General features: G+C 64.2%; 1 protein-coding gene across 4 annotated transcripts in view; it reads left to right on the forward strand.

Moving 5' to 3' along the window:
• Positions 1-13,940, forward strand: part of BEGAIN (brain enriched guanylate kinase associated) — a 28,687-nt gene extending 14,747 nt beyond the window's left edge. For 2 of the 4 annotated variants that reach the window (XM_034992417.1, XM_034992416.1), the window contains exons 3-8: positions 2,036-2,125; positions 6,231-6,392; positions 7,728-7,794; positions 8,405-8,512; positions 10,793-10,876; positions 11,829-13,940. In XM_034992417.1, the coding sequence (XP_034848308.1) occupies positions 2,036-2,125; positions 6,231-6,392; positions 7,728-7,794; positions 8,405-8,512; positions 10,793-10,876; positions 11,829-13,178 (1,861 nt within the window). In that variant the 3' untranslated portion in view covers positions 13,179-13,940. The remainder of the gene's footprint in view (positions 1-2,035; positions 2,126-6,230; positions 6,393-7,727; positions 7,795-8,404; positions 8,513-10,792; positions 10,877-11,828) is intronic. The other 2 variants (XM_034992419.1, XM_034992418.1) reach the window with 1 other exon arrangement.
• The last annotated feature ends 924 nt before the right edge of the window (positions 13,941-14,864 follow it).

Raw genomic sequence — 14,864 nt, forward strand, 5'->3', positions numbered from 1 at the left:
GGCAAAGCCTCTGTCCATCTGTCTGCCCAGCAGTCACCAGGCCCTTCAGCCAGCAAGGGTGGGAAAGTGGCTTTGCAGGCCCAGCGAGGGGTGACACTGTGACAGGGGCCGTGGCTCTGCCATGCCAGACCCCACTGGGGCAGTCACTGGCCCTGATGGCAGCCGGCAGCCGGCCAGGAGAGCCCACTGGGAGGCAGGTAATTCCCTCCTCCGCTGTCTCTCCGCTTAAACACTTGGGCATGCCTGTTGGGGGGGTGGGTGGCCCTCCCTCCCCGCTGCCGTCCTGTCCTTCGGCACAGATGCCCCGGGAGGGGGTGGCAGCCCCAGGAGAGGCCAGCAGATCTGGGTCTCCTCTCCTCCTCACCCCAGGCTTGCTGTGTGATCTTGGGAGAGTTGCTTAGCCTCTCTGGGCTCCCGTTTTCTCATCTCCAGGATGGGGCACTCCCCAGCCTCAGGCTGGGAATGAGCCTTTGTGTCAGAACAAGAGTGTATTGTCAGCAAAAAAATGCCCTGTGTGTGACCAGAAGCAGTGTCTGGGTCAAGCCACAGCCATGCCCCCTGCTCGCTGGGCCTCCAGGCAAGCCCTGCCCCTTCCCTGGGCCTCAGTTTCCCCCCAGGCCTCAGCCTCCTGCTACTCTTCTGACAACTCACCCACCAGGAGTCCCCCCTGCGGAGGGGCCCTGTGGAGTGAGGACTGGCTGCGGGCCAGGAGGGGGACTCCCACAGGATGGGCTGTGGTCCAGGCACCCAGGGCAGACAGGCGGTTTCTGGATGCTCCCAAGGGCACCGGCCCGTCCCGCCCCTGCTCTGTTCACTTGGCGGCATTGGGGTCATCGGCCAAGGGTGGACACTGGGGCTGGAATTTCAAAGTCCCATCCACCCAGAGACCCAGCCAGTGCCCTGCCCACCACCCGTCCTCCACAGCGTGCTGGGGCCCCAGCTCAGGAGACCAGGGTCAAGGGCAGCCCATCTTACAGATGGGGACACAGGGGCTCCCGGAAGTGGAGACCAGTGTGCGGGGCACAGCCCAGGCCTGAGAGCTTCCCCGCTTCCCCCTCGACTTGTCAAGTCTTTTTTTGGGGGGGGGTGCAAAATTTGATCCTTAGTAAATTTTTTTTCTGATTTCTCATCACTATAGGAAATATGACAAATCTTGGAAAGTATAGAAGAAAATTTTCAAATTACCCAGAGCCCCACCACCCACCCATGACAACACTAACCCTTCTTTCCCTACCTTACTCTTTGTGGCTGTCGATATACAGATCTTTTTAAATGGGATTATACTGCTCTCTCAATACCCGTGTCTCTAAGCGGTTTTTGGAAGCCCAATTTCCTGGGCTGCATCCTCTCATCAGATCTCCACTCTGGCTCTGGGGCCGGCGAGGCCACCAGAGCGTCCCTGGAGAGACTGCGGGGGACAGTGGGGGAGAGCGCTCCCAAGCGGACTTGGCTGGGGCGCTGATGAATGTCCTGGTGGCCCCGAAGAAGGGCAGGGCAGACCGGGGTCCCCTCCCACATCCATCCAGCCGATCCCGCTCCCCATTCCCCCAATCCCGCTCTCCGCCCCCCTGCCCTGGACCCCTAACTTCTGCTAGGTCCCTCCGCCCCCAGGACACCCCTCCCCTGTCTAGACGTGTGAGCCCATCACAGCCGCCCAGCACAGGTGGGGCCTGGCGTCAACTGTCCCTCCACGCTCCTTGCCTCCTGGGATCTCCAGCCAATGGGTCCTGCCGGATGGGAGCCCAGAGCTGTGGGGACCCTGCCCCCATGACTCTTCTCTGAGGCTGAGACCTCGAGGCAGGCCTGCCGGTGGTGGGACACAGTACCACCGCGGGGCTCAGGCACCCAGAGCCGGCAGGTGCGCCGGCTTGCCCCGCCCCCGGTTCCCACACCCGCACCCTGACACCTTGCTGACCAGAAGTTCTGCTGCCCGGTGGGGGCGGGTTCCACACCCCCCTCTCTCGGTCTGTGCCCATGGCGGCCCCGCCCCCGCCCCCAGCCCCACGCTGAGCAGCTCTGTCCTCTTCACCCACAGGCTGCGCAGTCCCTGGGTGCCCTCGTGCCTCGGGCAGCCCCGCATCCTGCAGGGCCGGCTGGCCAGGTCCTCGCCCTCGCTCTGGGACAGGTAACACACCTGTTGTCTCCCCGGTTCCTTGGTGTCTCTGCGTCTGTCCCCAGACATCCCTCCCTTGTCTGCGTCACCTCGCCCGAGACCGATGGGGAAGGGCCCCCAGCACGGCCTCACCACACCGTCCTGCACCATCCTTCTCAGAGCCAAGGCCCTCGACGCCCCACCGCCCGCACCCCCTGGCCCTAGCTGAGGGCTCTGTCCTGGGGCTCAAGCCTCCCCTGAGTGTCCAGGGAGGGCTCCTGGTAGAAGGCGGGGGTGGGGCGGGGGGTCTGCCCTGGGACGAGGCCTGCACTCCTAAGCTCATCGTTCTTCTCTGGGAGGCGGGAACACGCGTCCAGGGGCTTCCCATGGGCCAGGAAGGAACTGGAAAACACCTCCTCACCCCCACACACCCTGTCAGGTTAGGTGCACGTCCTGATTCGATTCACCAAGACCCAGGGCAAAGCAAGGTGACTTCACCAGGCTACAGTCTGAGTAGGGTTTCCTGAGCGCCCGGCCTGGGAGCGTGGCCCTTACCGAGGGCCTGGCACTGGCTGGTCTGGTCACAAAGGACTCCCACACCCTCCCTGTGCTTCTGTTGAGGGGCTGTTTCCAGACGCCAGAGCCTCCTAAGTCGACTCCTTGCCCAGGGGGAAGCAGAGGCCCCTGGCCCCGGGCAATCTCCCCAGATTCCCACGTCCACGCGGCCCTGGCCTCTAGCATCATCTCCTGGTGCTTCTGATGAGCAAGGGCAGGACACGGACCACACGACGGCCCTAGCGCCCCGTGTGTGGGTGCCCACACCCCAGCTTTACAGACATGGAGACCAAGGCAGAGGTCAGGCAGGGCTCAGGTTGATGCCCGGGGAGGGGGCAGCCGTGGCAGCGATGGGGGCACCCCCAGGTGACCGCAGACCCCCGGACGCCCAGCCCGGGACCTTCCTGGACCAGGCCGAGGAGGGGACATGTCCAAAGCTTCTGAGTAGCTGATCACCAGGACTCAGTGACCGCCTGTGAGGGGCAAGGGGCAAGGAGGGGTCACCACGGCCACTCGGAGTCTAATTGGGGACTGAGGGTAGCTGTGCCCTTCTCGGGGTGGGGACCGCAGAGGGCAGGGATGGGACAGCATTGAATGCACGGAGTGTCAGGTGCCCGTGGGCCGTGGATGGCTGGACGTGGGGGAGTGGGCCAGAGAGAGGCCGGGGCTGGAGATGGAAGCATGTGGGGCCAGGGAGGTGCTCCGTGTGTGGCCGGGCGGGGAGGAGATTCAGCCTGAGATGTGCAGCGAGGGGCTGGGGGCAAACAGGGCCCTGACGATCAGCCTGGGCAAAGCCGAGGGCTCTGCAGACTGGACAGAGCCCGAGTGGCAGAGATGGGGAGAGACGGGGTGGACTCCAGCCGTGGGCCTGGGCCTCTGCTGAGATTGAGGGGTCAGAGGTGTGTCCGGGGCTCAGGAGGGGCGGGAGTCCGGGGCTGGGGGTGCTGTGGTCCCAGGCCTGGCCGGGGCAGGGCTCGGGGGCGGGTGGGAGTAGTGTCTGAGGGTCGGTGGGATAGATCCGCCCCGTTACGTCTGGAAGGCCGCTGGGTGCCACGAGGCTCGGACAGGCCAGCCCAGCAAAGGGGTCGCCTGGTGAGGGGGAGGCCTTGACCAGGTGCCCACCTCACGGCCCTGTTGTACGCTTGTCTCACCGCGGAACCTGTTCCGTCCAGATGGTAGGCTCCTCCGGGTGGGGGCCGCGCTGGCCCTGCCCCCTGCTGCAAGGGGCCAGGAACGGGGTGCGGCGGGGCCGGAGAGGAAGGGAGGACGGTCTGGTATGGGTTGGACGTGTGGCTGGGTCACATCAGGACGGGGCGGTCTGCATGATGGCAGGGTCCGTGCTGTGGCTGCAGGTGGGTGGCCATGGTTGGGAGGGAAGGTCACTGGCTCTGGGTGGCAGGGGGTGGCCACTCAAGTGGTCACACAGGTAGATGGACGATGCTCTCATCTTTTCCCGAGGGTGCAGACCCCACCTGTACCTTGTGACAGAGGGCTGTGGGTGGACCTGCAGCCCCCACGGGACAATTGACTTCAGGGGCTGCTGCCCCACCCCCTCCCCCGACACTGTGCCTGCAGGGGGAGCCCTGGCTGACATGGGAGAGTCCCTAAGAAGCTAAGAAGCTCCTCACCACACTGGGGAGAGGGCTGGGGCGGAGGACCATCTGGGATCTGTAGCTGCAGGGTGGGACAGTCCGGCATGCTGCCTGGAGGAGGCAGCCAGACCTGCGTGGGCAGCGGTGGACACTGCTGCAGGGCTCTCCTGGATTAAGGCTCTGCTTCCTCCTCGGAGTCTGACCCCCGTGGGGACCTGCCCCACCCTTCTCTGAGGTTCTCGAAACGTAGGCAACTTTTTATTTTTATTTCTTAAAAAATGATGTAGACGTGGGCAGGAATCCAGGAATATTTAATGGAGATCTGTTGGGTGTGCGCCCATGGTAACATGAGCGGCTTACACGCTGGGCCGGAGACGGAAGGAGACTGCCTGCTCCCTAGATCACTGACTCCGGTTTGGGTCTCGGAGGTCCTGAGAACACGGGCTCTTGCTCGAGGTCCCACAACATCTCTGGGCAGAGTCAGGGTTCCCGAGCCCTGCCTCCCGCGGTTTTCAGCCGGACACCTGGGGACTCCCCTCCCACTCCCCTGCAACAGTCTCCAGTGGGTGCTGTCTCTAGTCCTCTTCCCCGGGCCCCCAGCAAACGCACCAGAAATGACCATTCAAAGGGGTGTTGGCTCCAGATTGTCCCCTGGGGCTGTGCACTTGTTCCAGCAAACAGGGGGCCCGCTTGCCCCCCCGCCCCCCACCTCGGACCCGGGGAACCTCTCTGGGCAGAAGTTTTCCCAGAACCTGGGCTTTGTGTCCCCAGGGCAAGATGAGGGCGGTCCAGTCTTTCCAGGGGGAAGCTGAGGCCTGAGAGTGGGCAGCCTGGGGCCCGTGGCGGCAGGGACCGGCAGCGAGTCTGTGAGAGCAGCGGCCCTGGCCACCCGGTGATGCCAGGCTGGACTTCCCCTGTGGGCGGCACCACCCCGCGTGGGCTTCCTGGTTACGGAGCCCAGGGGCGTCCTGAACAGAGCTGGAATCCTAGCTCTGCTCCTGCCTGACACCCAGCAGGCGCACCTGGTGCCCCGCACCCGCCGGGCAGCCCCGGGCCTGCAGGAAGTCGGCGCTCTTGGCCCCACTCTTAGGGATGAGGCCCTTCGAGCTCAGCCCGTAAAGGGGGCCGTGCATAGGTCAGTGCGTGTTTGGGAGTAGGGGTGGCTGTCCACAGGAGGGTGTGGCCCTTGCCCGGGTGGAGTTCAGGGTCACCATACTGGGCGCAGCCACCATACTTGCCCCTCCTGCCTTTGGCCTGACTGTAGAAACGAGGGCATGCGGACAGTGGCCCATGATCGGGTGTCTCTGTTTCCTGGGGCTGGGGGCTCAGCGTCCTGGCGTGCTAGAGGAGCCCACGGTCTGTGGGGAAAATGGAGCCTCAAGAGCTGGGGCTGGGGCTCTGGAAGGCTTCCTGGAGGAAGCGGGGCGCGAGCAGGCCAGGGCTTTGCAGAGTTTCCGAAGCTGTGCGCAGCTCGCTGGCCACTGTGGCGGAGGCGGCCTGGGCATGGGGCGCACAGCCCGGCCTCTCCCCGGCCCGGAGGCCACCCAGCCAATCCGGGGACGAGAGGGCTGCCGGGCGCCACGCAGGAGCCCAAGCGGGGGCCCCTGCAAGCTGTGCCATCCGGGGGGCGGCCCCGAGTCGGAGCGCCGGGGGCTGACGAGCGCTCCTCAAACCAGGGTCCTTTAAGCCGCCCCGAACACTCGCCAGTTTCGGGGGCGGCGTCCCTCCCCCGGGGCGACGGCGCAGGGAGTGCCTGAGGGCGGGGCGGCGCTGGAGGCTGAAGGACCGACCCTCTGACCTCCCGCCCCGCCCCCGCCCAGGGGCTGGGAGCCGCCGGGGAGGGTGTTCGGTGCGCGCGCGCGTGCGCCCTCGCGTGTGGCCGTGCGGCCGGGCGCACACGCTGCGCACCCGCGGCGCGGCGGCTGGCCCGCTCGGGCTCCGTTTCCCGCGCTCAGCGCCGCGGCCCGGCCCGCCGCCGCGTGTCGTTGCAGCGCGCTGCAGGAGCAGAAGGGCGAGCTGCGCAAGCGGCTGTCCTACACCACGCACAAGCTCGAGAAGCTCGAGACCGAGTTCGACTCCACGCGCCACTACCTGGAGATCGAGCTGCGGCGCGCGCAGGAGGAGCTCGAGAAGGTCACGGAGAAGCTGCGCAGGTACGGGGGGCGGGGCCCGGGGCGGCCGCCGGGGAAACCCTGCCTGCCCCCCCTTCCCCGGGGGCTGTGGACCCCGTTCACCGACGCCAAGTCCAGGGTCAGGGAGGGCAAGCTCCGTGTGCTAAGAGCGGCTGGGTGGGGATTGGGCTCTGGCTCTAGGTCCTGCCAGGACAGGCTCTTCCAGGCACCTCTCCATCCTCTGTTCGTTCCTCCCATATATTCTAGCCGGGACGGCAGCATGACCCACGGGCAGCCGTCTCCAGACCCCTCCTGGCCCGCCGGGGCCCCCGCCCCCGTCCCCTGGGTCCCGGATAGGAAAAGCGATGTCTAGCCCCGGAGACGAAGCGGTGTTCAGGGACCGTCCCCTTGAGCAGCGTGGCAGCAAGCGAAGTGTGGGGCAAGGCGTGCTGGGCCCTGAGTGGTTACTCCCTTAAAAGCCGAACTTTTCTAAAAACTTGGTTCTGCATATTGAAGATATTTTCCTACATCTTGCACACTTTCCAGCCTTTAGGAAGATACAGAGAGAACACACAGTCTGCCCTTGGTTTGGTTTGTTTTAACCAACTGAGCCACCCAGGCGCCCCGGCTTGGTTTGTTTTAAACACTGATGGCGCGTAGGCTCCTGCTGTCCCTGCCGGGATCTGCCAGGAGGGCCGTTTGTCCCCCCCCCCCCCCCCCCCCCCGGGCCCCCCCCCCCCCCCCCATCTAGTTGCGTGGGAACCAAGCTCAGGCCTCGCAGTCAGACCTCGGTTCAGGTCTCGCCTCTGCCGCTTACTGCTTGAAGTACCTCCACCTCAGTTCCCCACTGGTAAGGCTGGGCGGGGGCGCACAGTGACACGGCACCCAGGTTGTCGAGAGGACGCGCGCGGTCCCAAATCCTCTTCCACCAGCACGCCACGTGTAGTGGGAACCCGGCTCCTGATTCCCACCCAACACCTGCTCCCGCCTTCCCCCTTCTTCCCCGGGGAGCCCGGTTTCAGCCAGCATGTGTCCCCAGCACTCAGTCTGGGGCTGCCCGAGCGGCCAGTCCTAAGTCTCTGCCCTGCTAACCTCGAGACCGAGTGAGTAAATGTGAGTGAAACACTCTGAGCAAGGACCGGACAGAGTCGCTTGGGAGTAGAGGCCTTCCCTTTTCATCTCCAGGGGGTCCTCGACCCTGGCCCAGGAAAGGCCTCTCCACATTCGCTCTTTGCTGTGTGCGGAGGAGCAGGTAGACCAGGGTGGGACCCATGGGCAGGCTCAGGAGGCCTGTGTTCAGCCCTGCCCTGCCCGCCGGGTGGCTGTAGGGGTCCTGGGAGGGTCGGGCCGGGCACCGCAGCCACCCCATTGTTCCAGGATTCAGAGCAACTACATGGCGCTGCAGAGGATCAACCAGGAGCTGGAGGACAAGCTGTACCGCATGGTGAGGGCCACCACCCCGCTGCCGCCTGGGGGACGGTGCTGGAGGCCTCCTGGTCCTGTATGGCTGGTGTGTCAGGGCGGGGCCGGGCGGGATCTGGCACCTTCCCTCTCCTTCTAGTAGGTTCCGGGCTTGTTTTGTTTCTGAAAATCACAAATGGGCCTTCAACACCTGCTGTCTTAGAGTCTGTCGGAGCAGAGACAGCGCGGCTTGGGACCCCGGACAAGGGCCCTTGCCTTTCTGAGCTCAGGTGGAGGCTGAAAGAGGACAGGCTCAAGGCAGGAGGGGGTGGGGTGCAGGGAGAGGGGCCAGGCTTTGTGCTGAGTGCAGACTCAGGAGGTAGGCATTACTGTCCCCATGGTGTGGATGAGCAAGAGGCTCAGGGAGCCAGTGACTTGCCCAGGGCGGTCTGGCTCGTCCGTGCTGGAACACAGGTGGATTTGAACCTGGTGGTCTGTGCTCCTAACCCCACCTTCCTTGGCCTTGCAAACACCTCATCGTTATCGACTGCAAGAGGGCACCCGGGAGGCCTATGGAGCAACTGGACTTGAGGCCCAGGCCTTGGCTGACCCCTGACCGGCTCCTTCCCATACCCCCCCACCCCTCGCCCCAGGGCCAGCACTATGAGGAAGAGAAGCGAGCGCTGAGCCATGAGATTGTTGCCCTCAACAGCCACCTGCTAGAGGCCAAGGTGACCATCGACAAGCTGTCGGAGGACAATGTGAGTGTTGGACCACCGTGACCCTGGGGGCCCAAGCCCAGGCCCCGTGGCCTCCAGGCTTCAGGGGCTGGTAAGGCAAGGTGGAAGGACAGGGCTCCCTCACCAGACATACACTGCCAAGGGTATTCAGGAAGACCCTCTGCTGGAAGGAAATAGGGCTTGAGGTAGCTGCCCCTGGGCCATATTATCCCATTCAAGGCGGTGCTTCCTGACCCCAGGTTTGGGGCATGCTCGCTCCTGCCCCAGCCAGCCCCCGTGGGCATCAGAGCCCATGTGGATGCTCTGATTTCACGGGCCCCGTGAGATGGGCCCAGCCCCACTCGAGGACCCCTGACAGCTGACCACACATTCACTAAGGAATGTCTGCTTCTTGCCAGGCCTGCTGAGGCTGTGAGATCATGGTGTGAACGACGCAGGCAAAACCCCTCCCTGCCCACGTGGAGTTTACACCTGAGCAGGGAAGACGGCAAGCAAGATAGATACGCAAACCGCGTAGCGTGTTAGAAGTGCTGAATGCCACAGGGAAAAACAACACAGCAAACGGTGCTAGGGAGTCATTTGGGTGCTTCTGGAAGAGGCTGCTAGATCAAGACCTGAAAGTGGCCAGAGAGGGGGCCACGGGCACCGGGGGAAGAGCCTTCCTTCCGGTGGAAAGAACCGGAGTGGCAGAGGAGGGCCTGCAAGAACAGCAGAGGGGCCTCCTGGCGGCGGAGGGGGGGCAGGGCAAGGTCTGAGGTCAGAAATAGAACCAGAGGCCACACGGTGCAGGCTCCTCTAGGAATCTGGGTTTTATTCTGGATGAAGTAGGGAGCTACGGAAGGTTCTTGAAGAGAGGAGTAACATGACTGGACCTACGCTTTTCTGGGCTCACCGAGAACAGACGGTGGGGACAGGGGCTCAGCTTCTGGTTCAAAGATGGAACCCACAGCATTAATGGGGATTTTGGACATGGGGTGTGGGGGAAGAGAAGGGTCCAGCCCAACAGCAGGGTTCAGAGCCCGAAGGAAAGAAGCGACCTGCTGTCTCGGGGTGGGTGTGTGCCTGGGGAGGAGCAGGAGTGGGGCTGGAACGGGCACCGGACAGCTGCAGGGCATGCCCGGACGGCAGGGTCTGGAGTTGAGGGCGGAGATCAGCGTGCAGGTGCGGTGAGGAGGGAGAGGAGTGCAGGCAGAGGAGGGGGAGGCCCCGCACAAGGCCCGGGGCCACGCTGGGGGCTGCGAGGGATGCGGTGGCGGCTCTGAGCTGGCCAGCCAGTGCTCACGGCCCCTTGAGGCCAGAGGCAGCGAGTCTGAGGCCTCACGGGGGATCCATTCTCAGCTTTTGGCCGACTGTGCCCTTCCCAGGGGACTCAAGGAGACATTGCGGAGGCTGGGGACCCAGTGTCTCTCCACTTGGCAGGCCAAGCTGGGGGCATGAGGCTCAGCGCAGATGGTGGAGGTGGGGGAGCCTCCAGAAACGGGGGGGCAGGGGGCAGTGGTGCCCGTGCCTTCCATAGCCCATCTCCGCTGCAGAACACCTGGTCCTGGTTGAGCTGAGACCGGGGGGAGCAGGAGGGTCTCGGGGCCCGTTGGTGGACCCCAGATTCCTCGCTGTCAGAGCCCTCACAGCGGAGGACCCCCGGCTGGGGGGCAGGAGGGAAAGGCCCAACCACAGGCACATGCAACAGAGATTTTCCAAAGATGGAAGCAAATCCTCTCAAGTCCTACTGTTTGCATCTGTTTTCAGCTCAGGAGGCTGAGTCCGTCCCTGCCCGGACCTTGGGTCACACAGGCCCTCTGCCCCTCTCCGCCCTGCCCCTCACCCAGCCCTGCAGCCACCCCCATAAGCAGGCCACACTTTAGGAAGGGGGGTGTGCGGAGCAAGTCTGAGACGCGGGGAGGCAGGGGCCGCGGGCACGTTCCTTACCACTGGCTGGTGCCGGCACGGTCCGCTTTGGGAGGGGGGGACAGGAAGACCAGGCATGCTCTCCATGCCTGGGGCCTCCGGGAGCTCAGGGGCCACTGGAGGCCCTTCTTCCACCACCGCCCCCACCTTGTGGGAGGTTCCCGTCTGGGGCGGCAGCAGAAGTGCCTGGCAGGGCCCTCTCTGCCCCAGCGGCTCCAGGTCAGAACCGAGGCCCCGGAGTGCAGGCGAGCGCCTGAGGCCCAGACAGGGTCCTGCCCGGCCTGCTGCCCAGCCGGCTCCCCCCACACCTGGTCTCCGCGTTGGCCCCTGGGCGCCGGGCAGCAGGGACCTTGGCGCGGGGCGAGCCTGCACCAAACGCCTTCTCTTGTCTTGTAGGAGCTCTATAGGAAGGACTGCAATCTAGCGGCCCAGCTGCTGCAGTGCAGCCAGACCTACGGCAGGGTCCGTAAGGTGTCCGAGGTAACGTCAGCCCCGCCCCAGGGAGGCCAGCCCTCGCCCCAGGACTACTCGGGGCTCCTTTTCTGCAGGTCCCACCCCAAGGCCACTTCTCCCCTTTGAGGGGAAGGCGCTGGGTGAGCCTGGAGCCCCCATCCCTCCTCACTCCTGCAAGTATCCTGGCTTTTCTGAACATGGTGGAGGGCCACCCCCCCACACACCTCCTCATCCATCTGGGACAGCCTGCCCATTCCCTTTGGTTTCCTCTGGGGGCTGCTTCTTGTCCCTGCTCCAAGGCCTCAGTCCACTGTGCACTGATGGGGCAGAGTGATCCCGACACGGGGGTGACTCAGCCAAGGCCCCAGGGCCCCCCACCCCTGCCAGGCTGCCCCAGCTCCACGCACTGCCCTCACCCAGACCTTGGTCCTCCGTGTCCCCTCTCGTCTGGGCCTGGGCCACACCTAAGACACTCACAAAATAGATCAAACAGTAGTGGGACGGCCCCATGAGGCACCAGGGGCTGGTGCAGAAGCCGCTGGTCGCCTGGCCCTGAGTCTGTGTTGCATCTGAGTCTGTCTTGTTCAGGAGCACCCAGGCCTCATGACCCAGCAGGGGTGCCCCCGACAGACCTCGGGGCTGGGAGAGCAAGTAATCCTCTTGGTGGGAGGAAATGAGGGGGGCTGCAGCCCCGAGAAGGGCCCAGGTCAGACCCTGGTTCCACCCTCTGGGCTCTTCAGGCCCAGTTGTTGTGGGCTGGGGAGACAGAGGTGACCGGGGGTCCTCGGGCGAGTCTCAGGAGCTTGTGACATACAGAGTCCTGGGTGCTGGCTTTAGCCGGTGCAGTTTGAGAAGCCCTGGGCAGGTCCCTCTTCTTCCGTGTGTGCATCTGTTGGTCACGGTCAGGGCTGCAGGTGCCAGGCTGACTGCTACCCCTGTCCCTGCCCTCCTACCACCCCCTCCCCTCCACCCCGACCAGCTGCCCTCCGACTTCCAGGAGCGTGTGAGCCTGCACATGGAGAAGCACGGCTGCAGCCTGCCTTCCCCGCTCTGCCGTCCGGCCTATGCCGACAGCGTCCCCACCTGCGTCATTGCCAAGGTGCTGGAGAAGCCTGACCCCAACAGCCTGTCCTCCCGCCTGTCTGATGCCTCAGCCCGCGACCTGGCCTTCCGGGATGGGATGGAGAAGCAGGGCCCACGGCCCCCCTACAAGGGGGACATCTACTGCAGCGACACAGCCCTCTACTGCCCCGAGGAGCGGCGGCGCACCCGGCGGCCCAGCGTGGACGCGCCCGTGACCGACGTGGGCTTCCTGCGGGCTCACAACTCCACCGACAGCGCGGCCGAGGAGGAGGAGGAGGCCGAGGCGGCCGCCTTCCCCGCAGGCTTCCGGCATGAGGCCTTCCCAGCCTATGCGGGCTCGCTGCCCACGTCCAGCTCTTACTCCAGCTTCAGCGCCACGTCGGAGGAGAAGGAGCACGCCCAGGCCAGCACGCTCACTGCCTCGCAGCAGGCCATCTACCTGAACAGCCGTGACGAGCTCTTCGACCGCAAGCCACCTGCCGCTGCCTACGAGGGCAGCCCGCGCTTTGCCAAGGCCACGGCCAGCGTGGCAGCGCCGCTCGAGGCCGAGGTGGCCCCGGGGTTTGCGCGGACCATGTCTCCGTACCCCGCCGAGCCCTTCCGCTTCCCGGCTTCCCCGGGCCCCCAGCAGGCCCTGATGCCCCCAAACCTGTGGAGCTTGCGGGCCAAGCCGGGGACGGCCCGGCTCCCTGGGGAGGACGTGCGGGGCCAGTGGCGGCCCCTGAGCGTGGAGGACATTGGCGCCTACTCCTACCCGGCCACCACCGCCGGCCGCGCCTCACCCTGCAGCTTCTCGGAACGCTACTACGGCAGCGGGGGCAGCCCGGGCAAGAAGGCCGAGGGCCGCGCCAGCCCCCTCTATGCCACCTACAAGGCCGACAGCTTCTCGGAGGGTGACGACCTCTCCCAGGGCCACCTGGCAGAGCCCCACTTCCTCCGGGCCAGCGGCGACCTGAGTCTGAGCCCCAGCCGCACGGCCGACCCACTGCCCGGCTACGCGCCCAGCCAGGGGGACGCGGAGAGGCTTGGGGTGCAGCTGTGCGGGGCAGGCGGCAGCCCTGAGCCGGAGCATAGCCCCCACAGTTCCAGGGACTCCCTGGAGCCCAGCTCCATGGAGGCCTCCCCGGAGATGCACCCCACTGCCCGCCTCAGCCCCCAGCCAGCCTTCCCGCGGACTGGTGGCTCGGGGCTCAGCCGCAAGGACAGCCTCACGAAAGCCCAGCTCTACGGAACCTTGCTCAACTGAGCGCCTGCCTGCAGGCCGCGGCCACCCACCACCTGGGCCCCGAGGGCACAGCGCGCCTCTCCCCGAGACACTCGTCCTCCCCAGCGCCCCCCCACCAACCAGGACCCTCTCTGCCACCCAACCCAGTCGAGCCTGAGAGGAGGTCCCCTCCCTCCCCACAGCATCTTGTCCATCCCAGCCCCACCACGGTGGAACGTTTTTCACATCCCAACATCCTTCCCCACCTGAGATGAGCATTTCCCCCCTTTTATAAAGTGAAACTATTTTTATAGAGAAAAAGGGTCTTTCTTAACGCACTTGGCCTCCAGCTCCCTGGATGGCAGCCTTGGCGTTTTCAAAACAAAGCTCCTTTATTTTTCAGGGGAGGACAAGTGGGGCCTGCCCCTGGGAGGGGAAGGACACTGTCTATGGAGACACCCCCAGTGGGCCGGCGACCAGGGAACCCGAAACTCTGTCCACGAAGAGGGGAACTGGAATGGGTGGAGGGATGTGAAATGTTTTTAAACTGTTTTCGCCGTGTGACCGATACACCACCCCAGCTCTCCTGTGGTCCACTGTCCCGAGTGGGGCCGGTGCTCGTCCCCCAGTGTCCCGCTCCCCGGCACCACCTCGCTCTACCTCAGACATATTGAGGCCCTCCAACTCCTGGTTTCTGTGGCTTGCTCTCCTGTTGTCTGCGATGCATGCCCTGTCTCAGTTAGTACTGTACTTCTGTTCATTAATAAAAGACATCGGTGGAAAGAACTTGGCTCCGGGTTGTTTCTTCTCCCCACTGCCTTTTGACCACGAGGATGTGTGGCCCTGGCTGCCGCCCCCCGTCCCCCCCCACCCCAGCATCTTGTGCAGCATCCAAGCACTTCCACTGTTTCAACCCGCTAGGCATTCTTGCCCTTTCTAGGATGTGCCTTCTGCTCCCCTTCCTGTTTCTGCCCCCCGCCCTTTCTCGGCTCTCAGACTTGGCTTCTGCCTGGAGATTCCTGAGGCTTTCCTTCAGAGCAGCTCTCATTTCTCTGAAACGTCTTTGGCCCCATTGTGAAGGGTGTTCTCACTGGGGAGGGAGGTAGTGGGGGGGAGCCCCCCAACACACACACACACAGAGATGCTGTTGGCACTGTCCCTGGCCACCTGTTGGTGTGGGGATGCCCGTCCGTCCATCCGTCCGTCTGTGGGGAGCTGTTCCTCCTATGGTAATCTGCTCTTCTGCTCTCTGGCCCCTTCAGATCGTCCCTCTGGTTGTCTGCAGTTTCCCTGAGGTGTGTCTGGTTGTGCATTTATCCTTCCTGGGAATTCAAAAGGGAGTCTTGTATCTGTGGATTGGTGTATTTCATCAGTTCTGGAAAATTCTCAACTTTCTTTTTTTAGTTTTCTGTTTCTTCTCTTCCTGGGACTGCCTTAGACCCCTGGCAGCCCCTCTCACTGCACCCTCTGGGCCTGCTGCCCTCCCTCCTGCATGTCCTGAGCTCAGCCCATGTGATTTGCCTTCCATTTCATGAGTTCTCGCTGCTTTGTCCACGTGGCCACCAAACACAGCCACTGGGTTTGTAGTTTTCCATTAATTTGTCCATTCCTGGATGTTCTGTTTGGTTGTCTCGCAAACCTACGCTGCCACTTCAACAGTGTCCTGTTCCCTGGAGATCTTTTCTAGCTTGCCTTTTATTTCCCTGAACACATGGGCACAGCCGGTTC

The sequence above is a fragment of the Mirounga leonina genome, unplaced genomic scaffold (genome assembly GCF_011800145.1).
Source record: "Mirounga leonina isolate KUSES-001 unplaced genomic scaffold, KU_Mleo_1.0 Mir_82, whole genome shotgun sequence".
Taxonomy (NCBI): domain Eukaryota; kingdom Metazoa; phylum Chordata; class Mammalia; order Carnivora; family Phocidae; genus Mirounga; species Mirounga leonina.